General features: G+C 36.6%; 1 protein-coding gene across 1 annotated transcript in view; it reads left to right on the forward strand.

Moving 5' to 3' along the window:
- LOC104163040 (dystrophin) overlaps positions 1 to 24,969 on the forward strand; it is a gene marked incomplete at its 5' end in the record, with an annotated part of 102,405 nt that overhangs the window by 15,496 nt on the left and 61,940 nt on the right. Inside the window, 9 exons of the mRNA XM_009701920.1 lie at positions 909 to 1,089; positions 5,791 to 5,936; positions 6,908 to 7,120; positions 10,815 to 10,928; positions 12,471 to 12,626; positions 15,069 to 15,239; positions 16,951 to 17,133; positions 18,663 to 18,797; positions 19,553 to 19,702. Coding sequence (XP_009700222.1) covers positions 909 to 1,089; positions 5,791 to 5,936; positions 6,908 to 7,120; positions 10,815 to 10,928; positions 12,471 to 12,626; positions 15,069 to 15,239; positions 16,951 to 17,133; positions 18,663 to 18,797; positions 19,553 to 19,702 — 1,449 coding nt within the window. The remainder of the gene's footprint in view (positions 1 to 908; positions 1,090 to 5,790; positions 5,937 to 6,907; positions 7,121 to 10,814; positions 10,929 to 12,470; positions 12,627 to 15,068; positions 15,240 to 16,950; positions 17,134 to 18,662; positions 18,798 to 19,552; positions 19,703 to 24,969) is intronic.

The raw sequence follows: 24,969 nt of genomic DNA on the forward strand, positions 1-24,969 counted from the left end.
TACAAGGTCTCCTGAAGGTGTGATAGCACCAACCTCATTGCTCTCTACAGCTGCCTGGAGAGGGAGGTGCTGAGCTCTGCTCCCTGGGATCCAGTGACAGAATACGTGGGAAGGGTTCAAAGCTGCATCAGTCAGGGGAGGTTTAGTCTGGACACGAGGAAGCATTTCTTTACCGAGAGGGTGGTCAAACACTGCAACAGGCTTCCAGGAGAGGTGGTCGATGCCCCAAGCCTATCAGTGTTTGAGGTATTTGAGTAACGTCCTTAACAACGTGATTTAACTTGGTCAGCCCTGAAGTGGTCAGGCAGTTGGACTAGGTCGGTGTTGTAGGTGCCTTCCAAATGAAATAGTCTAGTCTAGTGTAGTGTATTCTAACCTCAACCTGTACTGTGTTACTGTGGGGCTGCTAGAAATCACTGTGCGTCTTCACCTCTCCTTTTCTACTTCATGCTATTAGGTTGTACATAATCCAACAGAGATAAATCCAGGATTATGGGACATGCGGAGTTTTTGTCTTCCCAACTCCACATGAAAGGGATGCTCCTTAGACATGGAATTTCAATGTACAATTGATCTCGTTTTCTTTGAGCGCTCCACATGAAAGGGATGCTCCTTAGGCATGGAATTTTAATGTACAATTGATCTCGTTTTCTTTGAGCGTTACACTTTTACCATGATAATGTCACGTGAAAGTGACTTTAAACAATGGTATGAATCAACAGTCATATGGGGAGCAGAGGTATTGATTTGTGAGAAAAGATTAAAAATGTTGAATTTATTCTTACTGTAACTGATGTAGTGGGAAGCAAAACAGTTGTGTTGTGCATTGAAACAGTGATGATTTCATGGCACTAGCGATTTCATTTGTCGGACAGCTTTATCTTGATGGTTTTTGTTCAAACATGCAGGACGAAATCATCCGAATGTCAACCCTTCAGCCTCAAATTGAACGGCTAAAGGCTCGAAGTCAAGCACTGAAAGAGAAAGAACAAGGGCCAGTGTTTCTGGATGCTGACCTTGCTGCTTTTACCAGCCATTTCAAACAAATACTTGCTGACATGCATGCCAGAGAAAAGCAGCTACAGACCAGTAAGTGTTCATGACAAGAAGTCAATTTGCCTGACTAGCATGCAAAGAATAGTTGTATCTATTTTGCTTTCCTACTTTTGTATTTACTTTTGTCATGCAAAACCAGTAGTACGGTTCAGGTGGTTTTATTTGCAATTGAATGAGTCTTTCAGAAATTATCAGCATGTTATATATTTTGTTATTAATAGAAAAACAAGGGAAGATACAGTATTCAGAAGCAAAGGTTATACTCATTGTAGCTCTACCATCAGATCTCCTCTTGTTAGCATGTTTACAGACAGATTCAATGGTATTTTTTGGCAACATAAAACTGTCTCTTTTTTTTTTCAGTCGGGTTATAAGACAGGGCTGCCCACCTCTGTCAGTAGAGAGGAGGGAGAGTTTAATTGCAGGAGTGAATCTGCTCTGGATTTTCATAGAATAGAAATTTAACTCCATAAAGGTCATCAAAGAGCCTAGCTACTTTAGGATATCTAGTTTTTCATCATGTAGTGCTTTTTTGCAACACAATATATGACTGCTAGTTTTAACATTATTCACAATATTTGTAATAAAATGCATTTTTCAAAAGGAGGAAAATGCTATACCAAAATAGAAAGTTGACTTTATTCCTTATTAACAATACGTAGCGTGCCAGTGACTACTGTACACTTTCTGAATTTGATTATGAAATTAAAAATAAAGTATCAAACAAAAAATATAAACTTTTTTTCTCATCAGCAAAGAGATGATTTGCCCCTTGAACCAATGATATCTCTAAATGCCTGTGCTGTTTTGAAATTGGACATAGTGCTAGCTCCTTCTAGTGGATCTTTATCGTATGCCTCCTAAGTTCTTTCATGGAGAGGTTTGGGGGTTTTTTCAACAACACTGCATTATTGCGCTGCTCTGGTTATTTCACACATGCACACACACGCAAACTGAAGAGGTGATGATGCATAGGAAAACTGAAGAAATAAAATGCAAGTGTGCCCCAGCAAGTAAGGAAAGAATGAGCTGTAGAAGTTTAGTATTAAGGAGTGTAAAGTTTGTTTATGACTCTAAAGTCAAGATATACAATGGGTAAGATTTAAAAACCATTAATGCCACACTGTTTTATAAGCTGAGATCAGTTACCATTCTGCCAACAGGAAAATATGGTAAATACTAGCTTCTTTATGATTTCTTCTGTATCTAATTTTGTGTAATGGCTGGTTTTGCCTCACCTAATTTTACTGTAGTGAGACCTTATGAACTAACCAGTTGGTTAGTCCTGTAAGATGAGTAGAGTTCACTGCGTGAGCTCTAATGCCATGAAGCAGCAGCTTTGGTAAAGTTCTTCCTGGCTGTAGGTGCTGGTTCCCCCGCGGGTACCGCAGTCTGCTCCTGCGGTGCCCCAGCCAGCCACAGAAGCAGCCGTCCTGAGGTGGCAACATTGACTGGGCTGGGGAGAGTCTCCTAAACTACTGGAGAACAGAAGTCCCTGAATCAATATTTTATGGAGCCTTGGTCAGTTGTTATTATTTTATGTGGCTGCTCTGCATCACAGGCACTTCATCTCAAACAGTTCAGCTGTCAAGATGAGACTGTTTTATCCTGTACGGTACCTACCTGTAGTGATATTTTAGGTGAGGTTATTATGTCAATCATATTTTATCTTCAGATATTTTATACACAGTTTTATCCAAAGTGCTAACTTCCTTTTATATCTACAGCAGAGTTATCAATGATCATGCTTGGGATATTGTGTTAGGTCTAACCTGGTTTCAGGAAAGTCTTATGAATCAAAAAATGGGAGGGGAAAAAAGGAAAAAAAACTGAAGCATAGAAAATTTGGCTCTTCTTCCTTCACAATGTTGTGATGAACAGTGGGGTTTGTCCTGCCTATAGGAGATAGACATTGCAGCAGATCCAGTATGATTTGATGGTTGTTGAGATAATTGTATTCTCATTTCATTTCTGATTTGGGAAAATATTTTTGACTGGAAAATCTGATCACAAAAAAGGAAGCTGGGAGGAAAACAAAAAAAGTGGTTTACTTATTTGGAAAGCTATTTTCACATGTTTAAATATTTCTGCTTATTAAAATATATCTTGACCAAATATCTATCTGCACATAGTATTTCCAAATTTAAGCACTTTCTCTGAAATAAATATGTAAGTGTAAATGTATTTGCCTGTCAGTTCTCAAGGGTTACAATGTTAGCCACACCAACATGCACTACCTACAAGCGGAATAGATTAATGCATCAACATTTTCCTATTATGGGATGGGAACTCTATTCTGATATTTCACAGTAATGTATTTGTATTTTCCCTCTGTGATATTTTGTTACAGTTCTGTCATGGGCCTAGTTTAGCTATAGCTTGGGTTGTGGACATGCTATATCTTTCTGACTACCAATTCAATTTTTCATATAATATAGCAGAATCCATATTCATGCACTGTGCTTACCATGTGGACTTTAATCCACAAACATTAGTATCACAAAGCAAAGTTTAGTATGAAAATAAACAGGTCTGGATGTGTGTTTGTTATGAGCATGGGGAATTTAGAGGTTCATACTGCCCACAGAGGGACCATAAATGTGTTAGATTATTTAGACAGCTGAAAGTAGGTAATGTGAATCTCACTGTAGGAGCTTGACTGAACTCTCACCATTGGTATCATGAGTTGCAAAAACGATAAAGGCTTTTCTTAAGTGCCATCCAAAAAGATGTTAATATGCTTCCTTGTTGATGAAAATGCTTGACACATTGTCTATCTATAAAAAAACCACACAAACAAACAAACAAGTACCACCACCCCCCCACCCCACCCCAAAAAAAACAAACCCAAGAAGCCTCCAAAACTCTAGCTAGGCAAAAGGCGTCGAAAAGTAGTATTTCGCTACTAGTAATCTGGAAAAATGAAATAGGAAAACTATTGTTTCAGTGAACTTAAAGTGCTTTTTTAAATATTTAATAACTAAATTGGAAAGCCACTAGCTTGATTAAATCAACATCTATGATCCCATGGGAACTCTTATTTAGTCCTTCAAATGGTAGAGGACACAATTTGTTAAAATTGGACAAAACATTTGCAGTGTTAGGATGATTTTAAAATTATTATTATTGGCAAACTTTCAGGATAAGAGTTTCATGCAGTTTGGTGGAGTTTGCTGTAACAGCAAATCTTGTGGCTTTACCTGAGGTATTCTTCACTGCTATCAAAAATAGCAGTTCTTTTATATAGCTGCTTGAAGTCACACATTAGTCCTAAGATATTGTTTTTCATTTAAAGGAGAAAATTATTTATAGAAGTCAAACATTACATCACAATACTGAAATCCATTTCATATTTCTAAATAAAACTGCAGATTAAGAGTTGTATACTTCTTTAACATATCTGAGCTGGTCAAATTATGTCTCCATTCATTTGGAGTGATGTGTTTAAATGCATGTTCTATTCTAAGGTAAGAATTCTTTGGATTAAATGAGTCAAAGATGATACAAATCTCACTAAGGAAATAAAAATATTTAAAATGCTCTTTGATGAGATGGAAAATGTTTGTTTTCTGCGTTTCCAAGAATATATTACTATTGCTTTCTGTGTAAAGAAAATACATCACAAGGGAAGAAATTTCTTGTCTTTCCTGGTACCAAGTCCTATCTTTTGTAAATCCCCAGATGTGTGTGATAAATCAGATCAGCCAAGATTTTTATGAGGAAAGTATGCCATACAATGTGCATAATCCACAAGAGAGAGCTTAAATTGCCCTGATTTTAATATGTTGTTATGATGCCTAAGTGAAAATATAAGAGTTGTGTTTTTTTTTTTTTCCAAGTAGCATTCTGTACATCAACTAAAAGATTAGGTTAAAATCTGAGGTACATTCTGCCAAGCATTGCTGTATGAGAACGTAAGCAAGCTTGCACTTAAAAACTGTAACTGTGGTGTTTGTCAAAATTGCTTTTTGGACAGCTATATCATTTCTCAGTACAGTTCTTTCTACAATACCAGAGACAGACAGGAGATACAAATAGGTGTAACTCTTTTTGAGCTTTTACATACTTCAGTATTATGTGGCGCAAGTTGGAAATGTTTCATTTCAACCAGCCATACTATTTGTCTGTACTTTTTTCAATGAGTATAGAAGCAACTGTTGTTGAGGGCAGAGGGAGTATCTCTGCTCATGAGTTGCTCGTGTGTGTGCCAGATGTTGTCTATTACAGCAGCTGTAATGTTGGCACAATAAGCACAGTTCAATAAAATTCAGCTTTAATGCAGAAGAAAGATTAATTTTCTAAGCTTTTAACAGATGTCTTAGAACGTTTTACTTCAACAGAAACATGAAACACACAAACATGGACCATAAAAGGCAACGCTATTTCTTACTGCATTTCTGAAATTAGCTTTTTGGTTAAGTACAATGATACACGTATATTTAAACTAGTTGTCTTGGCCATGTAAGTTGTCGTGTCACCTATGACAAGAGTCAAATGACACACAACTGATAAAATGACAGAGATGTCATAAACATTAGAATGAGTGTATTCATTCTTCAAAAACTTTCTACTTCCACAATTTTTGGAAAAATCTGATACTGACATATTAGGCCTGTTGCAATCTGTTCCAAAATAGCCATTGACTTTGATAAGGCTTGGGCTTTTATCAAACATCTTCTGTCAGCAAACCAAATAATTATTTTTTCTTTCCTTTTTCTTCCCCATTGAATGTAGTTTTTGACAGTTTGCCTCCTGCACACTACAGAGAGACAATGTGCACTATACTTGTGTGGATTCAGCAGGCAGAAACTAAACTCTCCATGCCTCAGGTTGCAGTTGCCGAATATGAAATCATGGAGCAGAGGCTGAGGGATCTCAAGGTGAGTGGTCAGGCTGTGGGAACATATGTCTCAAATGAAAAGTTTAGGGAACAGAACCCTTAGTTGTCATGAGTCTGCTGCAGCCTCTGGATCTTGAGTGAATTATACCCATTCGAGTTTTAGGCAAGGGCTTCGGGAGACAGTGGATACTTACTTATATCAGTTCCTAAAGTTAAAGGATTGAAAAAGTTCTTCACCATTGTAACCAATTTTATAAGATATTGAACATGTTAAGGAAAAGCCTTTGTTTGTCCCCACGATATATAAAATATTCCCTTGACAATAGCTCTGGTAGTTAAGTATACATTTAATTTTCCAGTGCTGACATGGAAACAATTGTGATTTGCAAAATTCAGCACGGGCTCTGTCAGATTTCCTGTCGGATGTACAAGCAGACACAAGTGTGGAACAAGTTTTGCCAGTGGGTGCAAACCTTCCCTGCATTTCAATGTTTGATATTGTTCTACTCTTGGATAGCTAATGGGCATGTGGTTTGATGCAACTAATAATGAACGTTCAGAAATAAAAAGTAGAATAGGAAAAAAAAATTAGATGCAGCAAATTTGGACTAAGAATTGCAAAAGTTTTGAGAAGTTATCAAAAACTTTAAATCATGGAAGCAGTTCTAAATTTATTCTTTTTCTCCATGTATAGTCTGATCTTTTGAAAGTGTAATCATTAAGGCCATAGTAAATTCCCATCTCAAATTATTGAAGGGTATGTGGATCAGTTCTGTTAACAAGCATAAACACCTCTGGTTATATTCTCAGATCAATTAAAAATAAAATCTACTGTCTACTTTGTGTGAGAAGAGCAATTCCAAATTGCTCAGTAGAATGTGTCATTGGATGTTTCAGCAAAGATGACTTCCGTTTTTAGATTTCAGTCCTTTTTTCAGCAGTCATGCCTATGTTTGTGAAACAAAATTGCCTGACGCATAAATCAGGAAACTATTTGCTTCTTATTCATAGGGTCTACAAAGTTCTCTGCAAGAGCAGCAAAAAGGCCTGAACTATCTCAGCACAACCATGGAAGACATGTCCAGGAAAGCCCCTGCGGAAGTCAGCCAAAGATATCGATCGGAGATTGAGGTTATCCTTGGCCGCTGGAAGAAATTATCAGCACAACTGGTGGAACATTGCCAGAAACTTGAGGAGCTTATAACCAAACTCCAGCGATTCCAGGTTAACCAAACTTTTTCAGCCTCAACTACTATGCGATGGCTTGTGGCTGTGGGACTAGCAGAGAACACATTTATACACCTCAGGAAAGTAACACCAAAGTGAAATATCAAAACAGTACATAAAATGTATTAAAATGTTCACTTGATTTTGGTGGGCCCAAGATTTTGCTGTGACTTCTGATTTTGTGGCTGTTTCTGTCTGTGTTGTTTCAATAGCAAAATTTACCTTTGATTTCAGTGAAATTCAGAAATATTCCTCTACTTACTTTTTCAGTGTAGCTGAAGTACTTTTTCATGCAGCTGAGGTAGCTGTAATGATATTGACTTTAATGGATTCGCTTACATAATTAAAGTCATTTGTAATATGGTAGTATCTTGGAAGCAGTTGCCAGAAAATGGAAGTGCTATATTAATTACACAATTGTGTGAATTTCAGGTGTTTAGAATGACAGCGTTGGAACTTTACAGTTTCTCTCATTGTGAGGATCTCCTATTTATACTAATTTATAAATCACATGTATCAGCATTACAGGGGATGTCTGTGACTTAGATGTTATAAGATTGAAAATAAGTCCATTTTTACCATATTCCTGTTCCATTTCTACATAATTTCAAGGGACAGGTTTCAGAGGAGTTCAGATCAACCAGTCACAAAAATGGAGAAAGTATTTTTAATTTTTTTAATGTTTTTCTCTCCTCGCCCCCATGCAAATGAACAATACTCATGGGGGATATTGCAAAGCAAATTCTGAAGGTCAAGGTCCTACAGCCGTACGCAAAGCTATGTTCTCACAGTGTGTTTCTTCTCAGTGTTGTCTGTTTGTATTTCTTCTATTTACAACATCAAATATTTCTGTCCTTGGCTTTAGTTTGCTGGTAGTAGAACATGATACATGATTAGCTCCGAGTTATGAATTATACAGCAGAATGTGAAGTGTAATTGTTATTTTCAGCTTAATTCAATAGAGTTGTCTGGTGAGGAGTAAATTTTCTGTCAAAGTATTCTTACACTTCTGCTTTTGTAGAGGAAAAAAACTTTCTAGAGAAGAAAAAAAGTACCATTATTTTGTTACTCTTCATCAGTTTTTAAAGAAAATGGACCAAAAAAGGAGGAAGCATTTTATCAGTATCATTTATAATTTAGCTACTGAAATGCCACATTGCTCTAAATTGTAACTTTGAAGCTGGCCATGAAATGAAGTTTATGGAATGGTGGGATAACCTTGGCCAGCAGCCAGATTCCCCGGCTGCTCTCTCACTTCCTGTCCTCACCGGGACAGGGAAAGAATAGCGGATGGAAAAGCTCTTGGATTGAGATACAGACAGGGAGATCACTTACCGGTTACCATCACAGGCAAAACAGACATAACTTGGGGAAAACTGAAATAGATTTGGGTAGTGAGAAACAAAGACAAAAATTAAAAGATCACCTCTCCTCCTCCCTCTTTTTTCTAGTGTGGACTCCATTGCTTTACTTTGTCTCCTCTGTCACCCAGGGGTGCACGGGGATGGGGAATGGGAGCGGCGGTCAGTCTGTAACAGCTCCTCTCTGCTGCTCCTTCCTCCTCACTCTTTTCCTCAGATCCAGTGTGGGTCCTCCCACGGGCTGCAGTCCTTCGGGAAGTACCTGTGTGGGATACTGCCATGGGCTGCAGCTTCCTTCAGGGCACATCCCCCTGCTCCGGCGTGGGGTCCTCCCCGGGCTGCAGGTGGGGATCTGCTCCAGCGTGGGCCTCCGTGGGCTGCCGGGGGACAGCCGGCCTCACCGTGGGCTGCCCCAGGGGCTGGGGGGAATCTCTGCTCCGGGCCTGCAGCACCTCCTCCTCCTCCTGCACTCACCGGGGGGCTGCGGGGCTGTTTCTCATTTTTTTTTCTCTCCTTCTCTGCCTGTTTGGCACTTTAGCCCTTTCTTAGCTGCATTATTGCAGAGGCATCCCTAGCTGACCATGGGCTCAGCGCTGTCCTGTGCCCGTTGGAGGCAGCTGGAACCGGCTGTGTCCAGCCCAGGGCAGCACCCGGCCTCTCCTCACAGAGGCCACCCCTGCTACGAGGACCTGGCCACATAAACCCAATATAAACAGGAAAACTGGAAAGTGGTTTTATCAATAATATAACGAAATATTTGCAATTCCACAAAACAGAGCAATGCACTTTGCTTAAGAAATCCAAACTTCTGTCTTTTTTTTATTTTTCCCCTCTGAATTTTCTGGAGAGAGGTTTAGGGGTTCATCCACTGCTCTTAAAAGGAGAAAGTCCTGAACATCGTGACCATGCTCTGTGGAGCCCATATTTTCAAAGCTACGTGAGCTGTTGTTGCATACAAATCTTAGCCTTTATATTTATTGCTGAAGTCAGTGTAGTACACAGCTAATATAAAGGTTATTGTCTTTTCAACTCCTTGAATGACTTCTTTTCCAGACAATTATTTTAGCTGTTGCAATTTATGGAATTCATCAGCACATGATACAATTAAATCAGTGTTGATAAATAAAATACATATTCAGTCTGATTCAAAATGCAAGTCTCACATTCGATCTTCATTAGTAGCTGGAGACTGATCTCTTTTTAAGTAAATCCCATCAGATCTGGATTTTGCAGCATCAGTGAACTATACTTAAACTATTCTTGTAAAGGTATTAAAGTTTCATCATGAAATATGTTTCTGAACTATTTTTACTGGCTGATAATGGAGTGCACAGTAGACACTTCAACAGTGTTTTGGTAATTGCCGTTCTGGAATATACTGGTACTTTCTGTATGATTATTTTTATTAATTTAGTTAATTTTCCGTGGTAGCCTTATTATTATTATTATGTTATTAAATATATCAAGCACATTAAGAAAAAGTTACCTCTGTTTTTCTCTCTCATAATAGTTGCTAAGGCATTTTTGTACACACGTTAGGGTACAGTCTGTATTCTAATGAAATGTTCTTTTTTGTGCTTTAATTCAACTTTGCACTCAGCATATAATATCAATATGTACTTCACTGTTGATGAAAACAGTTTGAACAAATGCTTTATAATTTGCCTTTCAAATTTTTGCCATTTATAATTTTTATTTCAACATATGCATCTCATTGTTTACCTAAGGTGGCTTTTTAAAGTAATTTTAAGTGACATTTTTTAAATCTCATTCTGCCTTTCAGGGTGACTCATTGAGTCATTATATGATTTTAGTTTCTGAAGTGACTCTGTTTCAATTACTGCTTCAGTTACAATTTATTTTTTTTTAAAAAAAAAGTAGTAAGGGAGTTTTTCTGTATTGTGTTCTGGTAGAGAAGTAGGCAATAGAACATGCAACTCCCAAAGGAACCTGAAACTTAAATTGAAGCCCAGGAGGAATTGGTGGCTGAGCCTGAATTAATTGCGAAGTATGAGTAGTCTGAAGCCATTCAACAAACCAGTGAACACACATGCAGCATCTAAACACAAATGATATCTGGAAGGTATAAACGTGAGAGTCAGAAGCTTGCCCGCTCGTAGTACACATTAAACTTGGGCAGAAGTAGTCAGAGTGCAGGCTAAAGAGTCAATGCCAGTCCCAGATAAAATTGGTTTGGCTTGTTTGCTGTGTTTGTATTTTTCAGGCAGTTCAATAATCTTGAAATTACATTGCGATGAGTTTTAGTAATGGTGCCAGGATGAATTACACTATTGCCATGTGATGCAATAAAATGTCTTTTTAATAAACAGAATGACACTAAAACATTGAAGAAGTGGATGGCTGAAGTGGATGTTTTTCTGAAGGAAGAGTGGCCTGCCCTTGGTGATTCAGAAGCACTGGAAAAGCAACTTGAGCAATGTACAGTGAGTATTACTTGCCTGTTTGGCAATTATTTGATTCTTCTCTATGACCCTAGCTTATACAGAAGTTACAGAAATTATTACTGTTCCTAAAAATAAATTCATCTTGTAAGGGGGTTGTCCTCTGCAATGTATTTGAACCTCCTGCATTTCCTGGGTTTGAAGGAAAACTCTGTTAAAAACTTGGAAACTCCAATACAGAGAGGAGGCACACAGTGACTGTGTCATTATGTATTTATAGCAGGAGCAGGACATCAGAGGATGCTTGCAGCAAATAATAAGTTAGTCACCTCTTAAGAGAACTGTTTGTTTCCTTTGAGTTTGCAAACATTGCATGTTTGTTTATTATAAGCCGTATAATCTGTGCCAGAAGATCTTTTTCTGTATCTATTATTCACACATGATTTATAAGCTTTTCTGACTGTACCAGAAGAACTTGCAGGTATTGTGAGTTATATCCATTTATTTTATTTTTTTTTCACTAAACTTACAAGTTTCAGGATTTTGTCCCAGCAGAGTTTTAAAGCATCATGAAGTATTGATACTTCCATCACAGGGCTTACAAATTCTTCTGCCTGTCCCAACAGAGTGTGTAAGTGCAGTGAATCTTGTAATCCATGATAGTACCTGTCTATATATTCCGAGGAGTTTACACGTTCTGTGAATGTTCTGGCAGGATGTGTAAATATTATGAAACATACCTATTGATCTTACAGAACTACGAGCTCCTCAAATTTTCTCTCTTACCGTTTATTTAATTAAAAACTATTATAAATTATGTAAGACAACTCTTACCTCTACAGAGTAGTAAGTTACTCGTAAAACATTTAGAATCTGTCACCCGAATTTATGAAGAGTTTGCACAAATATTAGCCATTACTGTCAAATATGTAGTAAAGCTACCAAAATCTTCATCATCTTTTATGTGTTTACACTTTCAGCCTTTTCCACTGTGTAGGAAGCCCAGGTAACATCTGCAGCACTGAAGAAGGCCTTGGGAAATAAAACTGGAAGTGGCAATTTAGAACTACCTCAGGGCTTAAATGATATTCAACCACAAATAAAATGCTCATAACTAGGCATAACCAGAGAATATCACCATTCAGATCATTTTAAGGAAGTTATCAGGTGAATTACCAACCCAAGGGTAGTGCTGGCATAGTTAAGAGGATGGCTTCACAAATAATTTTCCACTGTTGTTACGAGATGCTCTTTCACAAATGTGAATACAAGATCTAGGCATTGTAATAGATAACATAATATAACGTTATATATGTGTATGTAGAGACAGTATATACATAACATTCAAAACTTACATAATACATATTTTGCAGATGAACTTTATCTGATACAGCATAGATTACCACATTACAGCTGCTCATTCCTTTTTTATTTATTTTCATTGTTAAGTCTGTTAATTGTGCTCATTTGACTGGAGATCTGGACCAAAGACATGTCAGAGTCTCATGTAGACGCATTTTGATAGGGATAGCATATCTGAAAATTCGTGAGTGCTGCTTGTCTAATCTTCTTCTATTCCTTTAGTCTTTAGTAAATGATATCCAGACAATCCAGCCCAGTTTGAACAGTGTTAATGAGGTTGGGAAGAAAATGAAGAGTGAAGCAGAGCCAGAATTTGCTTCCAGAATAGAGACAGAACTAAAGGATCTCAATGTTCAATGGGAACACATTTGCCAACAGGTATCAAGTCTCCTGCTGTGACTGGTTCATTTTAAATTAATAATCAAGTTTCTTGTTGGCAAAATTTGTCCTTCTGTGCGTATCCAGTAGATATGAAACTGAATGTAGAGATATTTAGTTCACATTAATTAAACTTCTATTTTAGTAATTTTATTTAGCATGTAGCAGTACATGTAAAGTATATTTCTTTATATTATAATACAATATTTTACTATTTTAATAACAAAGTTATATACTAATATCTTAGAACTTAACAGCAATGTAATTTATGGCTCCTGGAAAACTAGCTTTCTGAAATTGGTATATAGGCATTTGCCAAAAAATCAAGTTCTATATTTAGTGTTTCATTTTCTTTCTTTCTTTCTAATGACTCACATGTCATTACTTTAGATGAAATAAGACATTAAAACAGTGAAGAGTTCAGAATTCAATACCTTGGAATTAAGAGTATGTGCACATATGCATGTGTGTAAATTACAGTCTCCAGTAGTCCCATGAATTTGAGAGAATGGGGCATAACAGAAAAGGACTTTTGTTTTAATTAAAGACATACTTAATCTGCAAAATTATTTATTAAGAAAGCTAAAAATTACTAATATTTCATTGATGGCATTTGGATTCTCATTCTTTATGACAGTTCAAAGGAAAACATCTTTCACATATTACTTTTTTCCTACTTGCTCATTCTGTTGTCTACCTTTTTAACATATATTTGCATAAAAGTGAAATTATTATATTTCAAGGTGGTCTAATGTTTTCTAAAATTGTTTTTAAAATTTATTTCTGAATTAAAAATTAATTTCTAAAATTATTAGTCTTCACTTTACATGTGAAAAATAGCCTTTGTATATCTTTCTGATAAACGTAGTTATCAAAAAAGTTGATCTTTGAAATCTGTACAACATTTTATTGATCCAGTTCTGTAGTCATTCCCCTTCGCCTAATGTGGAGTTTTTAATTGCTTATTTTTGTAATAGTAAGTTAGATGTCTTTGCACTTCTCTCACAGAAATTTCAAGTAATGCTTCTTGAGTTTAGAAGTCTATTACAGTTTTCTTCTGACTTTCATGAAAATCTGCCTGTAATAGTTCCATTCAATACACAGCACATGTTATTGCCTCTCAGTGGGCATTTCTAACACAATTTCTTCAGTAATAACTATTAAAACACGTGAGTAGTAAGTATAAAACTCAGTTTGGTCTGTGGGGGTTTCTTGAAAGGATTTGGAAAAGTCAGCCTGAGTTGATATATGTTCAGTTACTATGACTGTGAAAGCTAACAACTGGCATTCAGATGCTCTTTCCAGGTGATGGGAGGTTACCCTCTCTTCTGGTGCTGTGCCTGAGGAAGAGGCAAATTTTGCAGGGCCGCATACAGTTCTGCTTTTATACATGTTGAACGTCACCTTTTTATTGTTACTTTGTTTTGTTCTGTAAAATAACATTTATGTAGAAGAACATTTATGTTTAACAGCTAGTCCTCAAGGATGAGTAATGAAACCAGAAACAGTCAAAAACTAAGACACAATTTCGCATGATGTTACTGAAAGTAACGTTTACTGAAGTAACATCACAGTGCAGGGTATTGGAGTGATCGGCTCTGCAAGCCCAAGTGAAAAATGGCACCAGTGCACCTAGCTGATTTTATTGCAAACTTCTTTATACCATTGAAAGATGGCTCAGCCGATGGCTCAATCAGTTATGGACAGTTTTGATAGGTTCGTGCACAATTCATAGAACCATAGAATGGTTTGGATGGAGGGGACTTTAAATATCATCTAGTTCTACTTCTGTACATGAGCTATGTCACATAAGTTGTATGACTCCTATATAGTGATTGGCAAAGGATTTAACAAAAATATTTTTCCCTTTAAGATAAATAGTTTCTTCCAGTAGGAGATTCCTTTTTTACTTACCTATTTTTAGGATATATACCTTTCTGAGAGATTCAGTAATGACTTCATTGATAGGAGAAAGATATGCTTTTGTTTTATCCTCTGGCAAGTTGCATTCAAACTGTTTAGAAGGTCATCTGACTTTGTAGCTCAAGAGCCTCTGGTTTCATCCTTGGATACACTTTCAGCGTCTCCTGTGGTTGTTCTTTTTACATCTTTTAGAAGATAGTCCCTAGATGATGTTTTTTTCAGATTTGTTTTCTGATGACCTCAGCATATGGTGTAGAATCTTGCTCTAGGATCATTGGAAACTCGTCCTGCACAGCAATGACTCACTAAAAAAAGGTTGTCTGTGTATGTGTGATGCTTTCTTGATTACCTATTATTAATATCTATTTACTTGTTAGCATCTGCCTAATTACAGCAATGTTATTAGTACAGTTATATAGTTATTATATATATTTAATTTGGTTCTTTTCAGTCTAAAATGTTACCAAGTTTGTACAGTAGCCTTGCTTCAAGTACTATGTAATCTTTTCTTTCTTAAAGGCCTATGATAAGAAGGCAGCATTAAAAGGTGGTTTGGATAAGACTGTGAGTCTCAGAAAGGATTTGTCAGAGATGCATGAATGGATAACACAAGCTGAGGAAGAATATCTGGAAAGAGATTTTGAGTATAAAACACCTGACGAATTACAGAAAGCTGTTGAGGAACTGAAGGTAAAAGATGAACTAATTCCTTGAGCTGTGTTTAACGTTCTTTTTGAAGCTTTCATTGTAAAGAAAGTCTACTCTTTCTTTTAGGAAGATGCCTTTTAAGTTTTACTTGTTAGCTTAAAACTTAAAGTAGTAGGCATCCTGAAGTAATTTCTGTTTGGAATATATTGGAAGAGATTTAATCTTTCACAATACTGCTTTGCTTTTTTTTCTTCTTTGCTTTATTGGATACTTTATTTTGATGCAATTTCAACATTCTTTTACTTAAGGAATAATTCCTAAGAATCAGGTGTTAGCAGCAGTTAACTGATAGAGTGAAATCAGGTTTATATCTTCTCTATGTATTAGAGAGAGGGAAAGAAAAAAGATTTCGGACCTCAGGACACATGTTGGTATGTACTAAGTATACGAGATTTATTATTTCTTTAACATAGCGATACAGGAACAGCATATTTTGATCTCAATAATGTTTCTTTAATGTGGGATGAATATGACCTTTGAACAAAAACACTGATTTGTGATACGTGCTTGGATATACTCTTGCTCAGCCACTGGATATGGGCTTGATTTTTATTTCATAGGTGATTTGGCCTGTGCTAATCAGGAAGTCAGATTGTATCACCTGAAAGTTCTATCCAATACTTTGCTTGCAAACTCTTCATTGTTCATAGGGTTTTGCCAGTGTTTGAGAGTATCAGACCATGCAACTGATGATCTCTTTATTTACTGACAGAAATGACTTGATGCCAGTCAGAATATACAGAATATATGGAAATATATGGAACAAGTTTGATTCATTGTAAATGAAACAAATATGTCAAAAGTAAACATCTACTCTAGAGATACAGTTCTTTTTTAGTAATTAAATAACAAAACTCACATTTATACATTGCATTGCATAATAAAACAGGTAAAATGTATAGTAATTCACCATGTATTTGTGGTTCCCTGTGTCCCTTGGATCTTTATATTTTCTATGTCTGTCCTTTGTTAAACTTGTCTGCCCAAGGTCTAACACAGAAGTGCTGGTTAGGAGGATCTCCCTTTTTCCCTTTGTCCTCTCTTCATGTTAGCATAACGTTCAGTGGCGGTGAATAATGGCAGTGATATTTCTGTCCCTGTAAAGTGAGAGAATGAAATCAACATTAGTGCTCTTATAAAAGTGTGAAATATACACCGGAGGAAAATTATGTTCTCACTTTCTCTTTAAATGCAAGTTAATGACAGTGGCAAGGAGAGGAAAATCAGTCAGAAGTATTTTCCTTTTTTTTCTATCTTGCTCCTTGTAATTGTATCTTTAAACCTGGGTACATGAATTTGTAACACAACAGATTTTTTTTGTCATTTGTGGTTCATAAGGTTTATGGCAAAGGTATTTGGAGTATTTCTTGGGAAAAAAAAATACTGAAAAGTTTTATTCTCCTGAGAGCTCCAGAAAACTAAATAGTTACAAGATGTTAAATTGTATTGGGTATTGTGTGTTGTCAGCAAAATGGAAAAAAAAGTTTTTTTGGCTGCATTCAAGATTGTGTCAGAAAGTCTGGGAATCAAATGGCTTTTGGTTGCTTGTGGGTTTTTTTGTGTGGAGTTGTTTGGGTTTTTTTTTCCCTCTGACAGAATTCTGTCACAGAGAATTCTCACAGAGTTATTAGAAATAAGTTTCCTTCTTAAACCAGGACTACAACTTCTTTTTTTTTTTTTTTTTTTTCCCCAGAGAGCAAAGGAGGAAGCCACGCAGAAAGAAGTGAAAGTGAAGCTTATTACTGATTCTGTGAATAATTTTATAGCAAAGGCTCCACCTGCAGCTCATGAGGCTTTGAAAAAGGAGCTTGATGTTCTAATTACCAGCTACCAGCGACTCTGCAGCAGGCTGAATGGAAAGTGCAAAACTTTGGAGGTTGGATATCTTGTCAGTCATTTGTATTTATAGCCCTTTTAACTGCAAAAGTAAGGTAGAGAGCAAAGATGTATTAGCATATGGGATCATGAGTAGCCCAAGCCTGTTCTAGCTTGGTGAGCCCTATACCAAATACCATATGATATAAGCTATATACTAAATCTTTTTGAGAATCATACGCTGGAGAGTCATATTAAAAGAGAAGCCTCAGATACGGCTCTTAAGTGGGAGACAGCAATGACTGCTCAGGATTCTTATCCCTCCTGAGATGAAGCCAAGCATCTGGCTTCTGGGCAACAGTGTGGTGTTGTTTTTACCAGCTCCTTTAAGCTTCTTTCTTCCACGGCTAAGGATTTTTATTAAGTGACCTTGAAGCTGGACAGGTGGTGTTATCTCAGCAAGGGAACAGCATTTGATCTGCAGGCAAACTGAATGTGTCTCATGCATTTTGAGTTGACCCTGCCATTTTGGCCAACTCCATTACAGGTTCTTGCCATAGGACTGTTTGCATATTATACAGTGGTTGCAGTGAATTAGGTATGATTTTTTTGTTGTGAACTGATTTGCGATAGCTAACTTCATTTAGGACAATTGCATACCTGGGTAAAATTTATCTCTTCTAAATTTCACTGTGGAAAATTAGGTGTGTAGTCTAAGCTGGTAATCTGTGTTTCCCCTGATCACTGATGATGATGTTGTGCAGTAATATCCCTCTATAAACTCCACCTAGACCAGGCACTTTACATTTGATGTAACCAAAGTTAGGCAAGATGAATTACACTCCAGGAAACTTGATCTAGAAACAGCCTAATGCATATCAATAAAATTATTTTAACTTCTACTAACGAAAAGAGAACAATGAAAAGATGATTTATGGAGAGTTTGAATGTTTTGCTTGTATATAAAGTGTCATTTTTATCTGCTTAAGTATCTTCAGGCACTGTAAAAATAAAATAGTAGACAATAATTTAATTCCAGGAGAATAAGAACATAATTTAATTTTACAACATTATGTTTAGTACTCTAGCACTTAAGTGGTCTATAAATTGCACTAAATGTTGTTTAGCATTAATTTCCATAGAGATTTCAGTCGGAAGTCTTAAAAGCTGTGTTTTTAGACATTTTATGAACTTGTGCTTTAAATAATACACAGGATATATAAGCAACCTAACTACATCTTGTAATAAAGACATAAGCTTCTAACATGAGTCTTTAAAAATTCTGGTAATTTGTATATTTATATATTACAAGAAAATTTTACAGAAAAGCTTATAAAGTGGATAATTCATGACAGAGAAGATTCAAGTTGTGTTTTGCAGAAGTGTTCCACTTTTTCATGTTATCTTCTGTGGTTTTACTGTTTAATCAAAATGTTTTGGTTGTATATGATATCTATTTGGAACATAGAAATACTGGGAAAAATATCAGCTCTATGGCACCGTAACCATCAGATATCAACCATGCTGTTTTGGGGATGAAGCATGCGATGTTCTCAATCTCAATAAACTTTTTTTTTTCCCTGCCATCAGGAGGTATGGGCATGTTGGCATGAATTATTGTCATATTTGGATGCAGAAAATAAGTGGTTGAATGAGATTGAACTGAAACTCAAGGAAACTGAAAATATCCAGGGAGGTGCAGAAGAGATCTCTGAGTCTCTAGATGTAAGTGCTGATTTAAATAATATCAAATCACATGTATGGATAAATTGTAAATCACATTACATTCAAAACAAACTATGAATCAACATTCCAAATATTCTGCATCTTGCTTGTGTAAAGTCTTATGTCTCACTTAATTCAACAAATGAGGTTTTGGATTTGAATCCACCTAAGTGAAAGAGAGTAACTAAGTATGTTATACCTCATGTCATTTGGTGAAAATAAAATACATGTTCTTAAACATGACCTCACTTAAGCCAGTCAGAAAAACGTTGAAGACGTCAGAGAGAGCAAACTCTTATCCTAGCACTGCAACTCTGTTTATTATTACTTAATTTTTATTCATGGAACCCTTCAAATTTGTAGAAATTAAGTTAATACTCTTACTGGCTGAAAATACAAAATGTTACACTGATAATGCATTTTTGCTGTTGAACTTCATCCATTCAGATACTCAAGCAAATTTTTTTTATTTTTAAATACTTAAATACTCCCACTGAACTCGTTGGGCATAGTTCACATTTTTAAAATCAAGCACCCAGTTTACTGCTTTGCAAAAAATCTTTGTTTTCGGTAATAAGTAGTACAGAACATTTGTTGTCAAGACACGGGACATAGATATTTTTAACTTTTCTCTCTACTTGTATTATGTATGAGATGTAAAGTTTCTTGCTTACATTTTAAAGGCAAATTGTGATTGCTCTGTAGAATCTTATTTGCAGAAAGGAAAACAAACTACTTTTTTGACCTTGTTTCAGTCTTTGGAACGTTTAATGAGACATCCAGAAGAGAATCGCAATCAGATTCGGGAATTGGCGCAGACTTTAACTGATGGTGGAATCTTGGATGAATTGATCAATGAGAAACTTGAAAAGTTCAATACTCAATGGGAAGAACTTCAGCAGGCGGTATATTTAATAATTGACCTGTCCTCCCATTACAGCTCACAGTCTAGCACCATGAAAAAAATAGTTATTTTGTTGGTATAGTTCCTAAGCAGTACACAAAGAAAAACTTATTTTAGAAGTGGACAGTTTGCATAGGTGTGGCTGACTGACTCCAGTAGGCAGCAAAGCACCACATAGCTGCTCGCTCAGTCCCTCCCCACATCTCCTGGTCTGATAGGGGAGAGAACCGGAAAGGCAAATGTGAGAAAACTCATGGATCAAGATAAAGACAAATTAATAAGTGAAAGAAAAAAAGAGAAAAAGCAAGTGATGCAAAACCAATCACTCACCACCAGAAGACTAACGCCCAGCCAGTCCCCAAGCAATGGCAATTTTGGAAAAACTCCCCCACAACCTCCTTTTATTGCTGAGCATGACTCTGTGTGGTACAGAATCTCTCTTTGGTCAATTCAGGTCAGCTGTCCTGGCTGTGTCCCCTCCCAGCCTCTTGCCTGCCCCCAGTCTCCTCGCTGGGAGGGGCAGAGTACGAAAGAGAAGACCCTGGCACTGGGCAAGCCCTGCTTAGCAATAGCTAAAATGTCCCTGACTTACCAACACTGTTACCGTCACCAGTCTGCAATAGCACTATGTGGGCTGCTGTGAAGAAAATTAACTCCATCCCAGCCAAAATCAGTACAATAGGTAACCCTGAAACTCCAAAATTGAAGTGACCATGTAGTCACCTAGTCACTACTTTTTTTTACATCTGACTTCTGTTTGAAAGCAGATACATTCTCTAGAATTCTGCTTCCTGGTATCTGTTGTTTTCATCCTGACTTGGAGGAGAAAACTGGGAATATACAGAGGGCTTCCAGTGTGTGAAAACAGGACTTTCAAATAGTCTTGCTGAGTGATGGATGGAATACTATTCAGTCTTCACAATAATAGGCATTCAATCAAAATTCATGCCAGCTGCAAGGGTTAAACGTGGAAAGTACAACATGAAGATATTGTGTGAAAATCTGGAGCCAATTTGGATGAGTGTATAAGCAACATATATTAGAAATTTATTCACTGCTTTCCAATTTTATTTAAATATAGACAAAAAAGCAGGGGAGGGGGAACCACCCCCTTCTTTGAAAGCTTGATTTGGTGTTTATTAGTCAAATACTAATGGTGACATTTGTACAGGAATATAAGAGGTATAAAGAAAGTATTTTAGTCTCAAGTGATTCAGTCACACTGCTTCTTTACTGTATGTTTTCTACAACAAAATGTTTTATTAATTTTTACAATGAAGTCTCTCACACTTTTTCATGGATTCCTGACACTGAATTTTCTGTGCTGTTGGTGTAGCCCTGTTGAAATCCAAACAGCATACACGCTCTTTGCATAAATATACATTGCAGGCACATAACACTATTCAGCTTGTGTTCAAGGTCACTTCTACTTCAGACAGACTAATAGGCTGTCCTAATGTGGTTAAGTTATTTATTTTTATTTGAATAATTGTGCTGGTAATTAGCAAGACAGTAAGCTCATGCACGCAGAAACTGATATGTGAAATATTTATTCGCTACTAATAGAGCAACCAAACCAAACCACTGCCATATGAATGATGCTGCAAGATAATACAGCATTGCTACTGAGATAGATTCATTTCTAAAAGCAGATAATGGCTTTATGTTTGTATGCCTTATCTCCTTTAGTTAACAAAGACTGAGTGTGGTTAGTTTGCTTTTGAACATCTGGGGCTGATCGATAAGCAACATATACGCTATCTTTACTTTTAAAGGACTGATTGACTTACAACTCTGTATATTGGATCTAAAAAACACTGTTGCCTGAAGAACTTCAATCTAATATTGCAGATGGCTATCATCCGCGAAATGCTGAAAGTGATTTACATCCTGTCCAGCAAACTTCAGAAATGTCAGCTAGATATTCTTGAGACTGTGCTTGCAAAAAACTGTACAAAACATTATTGTTCAGATTGGCTCTACACTAGGTTCAATTATTATTCTTGGGGACTGTCTTAATTTCTTTTAGGACTCCCCTCCAGATTACCCTTTGTTTCTTTCAAAGAGCACACATTCATCATATGACAAAATTTTTCTGTTTTGTTCTCCTCTCGAGAGGAGAAAGAAGTCTTCGTGCCCCATCTCCATGTGATTGCTTTGAAGGCTGCTAAGAGGGCTGCTTTTACAAGTTCTGAGGCACTATCTCTCTGCAGTGCTAGCCTAAAGAGATAAAGAAGTCCTCCTTGGTATAATTTGCAGTTTCAGAATACAGCTGATCAAAGATGAATATCACTTTATGGCTGACAGGTCAAATATTTGTAGCCACTTACTTTAAAAAAACACTGTGAAATATTACTAGAATTTGCAGAAGAATTAGTTCTGTCTTGGAGGGTATTAAAAATTCATGGACCCAAAAGGAATGCTTTGAATGTTAGAAAAAGTGTTTCTAGTTTAAGTAAACCCTAAACCACTCTGATTCCAAACAAAGAGAGGAGATTAACACATTAACAATTCGATGCAAAGCATTCAGAGGTGTTGTAATACATCTCAGACACAACTGTTATAACATCAAGAGTTAGGTTAAATTTTAAAGTAATTTAAACAAGCTAAGAAGGAATTTCAAAGTTTTCTAAGTTTTAACTTTTTTACTTTACCCTGGAGTAACATTTCTCAATAATTGGAGAGTATAACTGAGCCAAAAAAAAAAACCTAACGTATTTCTGCTTTTCCTAACAGACACCTTTCCATGAGCTGTAACTTATAACCTAATTAATGCATTTGTTTCTGCATTTTAAATAAATGAACCTTGTACTAAAAGTACTATAACTTTTGAAAGGTTTTGTTCTAGTTTTCTCCCACAGCACAGCTACTGAGTACTGCCTCAACAACAAAGCTCTACTTGATTTTAACCATAAAACTCGAACCAAAATTTTAGTAACGGCATGTGTGACTAATGTCATTAAATACATGAAATGTATTATTTAAAGAAAAAGTGGCAATGTCTATAAATACAGCTTTATAACAGTCAACATCAAAGAATGAGCTGTAGTCATAAGCAGCTGTTTGAGCACCTCCAGCTTTCCTGATATTTGATCACCTCTCAGTGCAGCCTTTCTCGTAAAATGGCATTTTATATGGATAATATGCAATGTTATGATTTCCTGCATTTACCATTGATCTTTGTTAAATCGTAAACAGATTTACGCTATACCCCATATCATAAAAATTAAATGTTATGCTTAATCATAATTAAAAATCTATAAAAATCTGTAGAGACTTTAATAAAAAATTCAGTCCATAAATATTTTTTCTTTTCTCTTTCGTTTTGATAGTGCTAACAGCAGATTTTTTTTTTGTTTGTTTTTATTTTCCTTGACAGCTGTCAACATTTCACTGGCTCAGAAATAATTAGACAGTTGGTTATTTTCCTGAGATTTTCTATTTAGCAATTAACTGTCAGACACTTCCCTTTAGAGACCAAAGCCTTCAGCTTTATTGACTATGATCTGATAGCAGAGTTAGAGCTTCCTGTTACATCCTCAGATCCATTTATCCACTGCAATGTTAAACCATCTATTTCTTCCACAGAGGAATAGAAAAACTATAATCTTTTGGAGAAAAAAACAACAAACACCGAAACAAAACCCCACAAAACAGACCATCATAAATTAAAATATTTTCATATTGTAGATATGTAAAATTTCATCTTTCACATGTCTTTTCAAAATATGCTTATATAAATTTTCACACACACAGACATATGAGTTTTAAGAACAAATTTGAAACTCAGGCTCACAGGTGTAAGCATGTAGTATGTCTGCCCCTGGTTGTAAAGCCCTCTGATGGTACCTCCGTCGAACTCTCTTTTCTACTGAAAGAGAGGGAGAAGCCTCCTCCATATTGTGGCATCCCCCTTGACTGACCTGAGAAGTATTCTGCAGTGCCAGTGATACTGCCAGGGACCTACCGAGTGAAGAGGATTAGGGTTTTGAGTCAGCTGTTGTGTGCTGGAGAAATAGCTTACATTACATGAGTGTATTTTACCTTTTATATGATTATTCTGAAGGCTTTTTCGTTACATTTGTTGTGTGAATGGAACAGGGCCAGGGTAGAGGCTTGACTTTAGGTGAGCGTGCAGGACAGGGTCTGTTCCCACTAAGCAAAACAGACCAAAAAATTAAAGCAGCACCCATTTGTATCTGAGGAAATCATCACAACTGTGAAGGTGCCATCTCCCAGCATTCGGCTCTGTGGTTCTGCTCCCGCTGCCAAAATTATTCCTCTCTTGTACCACTGCATTCACATCGTGGTCCAATATCATCCGCTCATTCATGTAAACTGTTGACGGTTTTTGGAAAAGATGTACTTTCACCTCACTTGGAAGATGCAAAATGTCACACAGATTCTCAGGCTGTAATCGAATTCTCTCTGAGGACGCTGAAAGGGGAATGTTTTGTCTTTGTGTGTGTGTACATACTTTGTGTGCACTGAAAGATATGGCAAGCATGCATATATATTTATCTGACTTCGTGTTTGTTTGAAATCCAGCCATAAAAATTCAGTCAGACTCAGGCAAGGGTTTGTTTTAATTCTTTCTTAACTTTATGTGCTTTAATATTTGATCAATGAGTTTGGGAATGTTTTAATGTTTCCAGTCGTATTCTAAAACCGGATTTTGATATAAATAGTTTCTACTGATATCAGCACAGAGATGACAATTTTTCAATCACCACATGTTTTTCATACAAGTTTAAGACTTTTTGTGAGTTTCCATGCAGGATAACTACTTCATTGCGTGCGTGCAGTCTGCTCCTGAGGCTGGCAGCACATTTACCTGTACTTAAGCAAGTGCCTAGCTGCAAATAGTAGTTAGCATGGGTTAGCATTTAACAAAGGTTCTAAGCTTCAAGTAGTGCTATGAAAGTAGATTTTCAGAAGGACTTAGCACCAAATTTGCGTCCAGTATTTTGAATTCTCCAGGAAATGCAGGTGCTTATTTTAATGACTAATAAGAATGGAACTTTCTCAGGGTTTTAAATGATGAACTTTTCTGAACATTAGGACACTGCAGCCCTCGGTATGAATGGACTATGCACGTAGGTGAGTCCTAGCAGTTACCCAAGGAGATCGGTAAAGGCAGAGAGGTTTTCTTCCATGCTTCCAGGAGGATGCCCTTACCCGTGGGCTGTAGAAAGCTACTGACCCTGTTTTCTGATCTAATGTGTCTTTCAGTCTACTATATAGTGATGCAAATGGAAAGATAGAGAG

This window comes from Cariama cristata, unplaced genomic scaffold, assembly GCF_000690535.1.
Source record: "Cariama cristata isolate BGI_N322 unplaced genomic scaffold, ASM69053v1 scaffold2796, whole genome shotgun sequence".
Taxonomy (NCBI): Eukaryota; Metazoa; Chordata; class Aves; order Cariamiformes; family Cariamidae; genus Cariama; species Cariama cristata.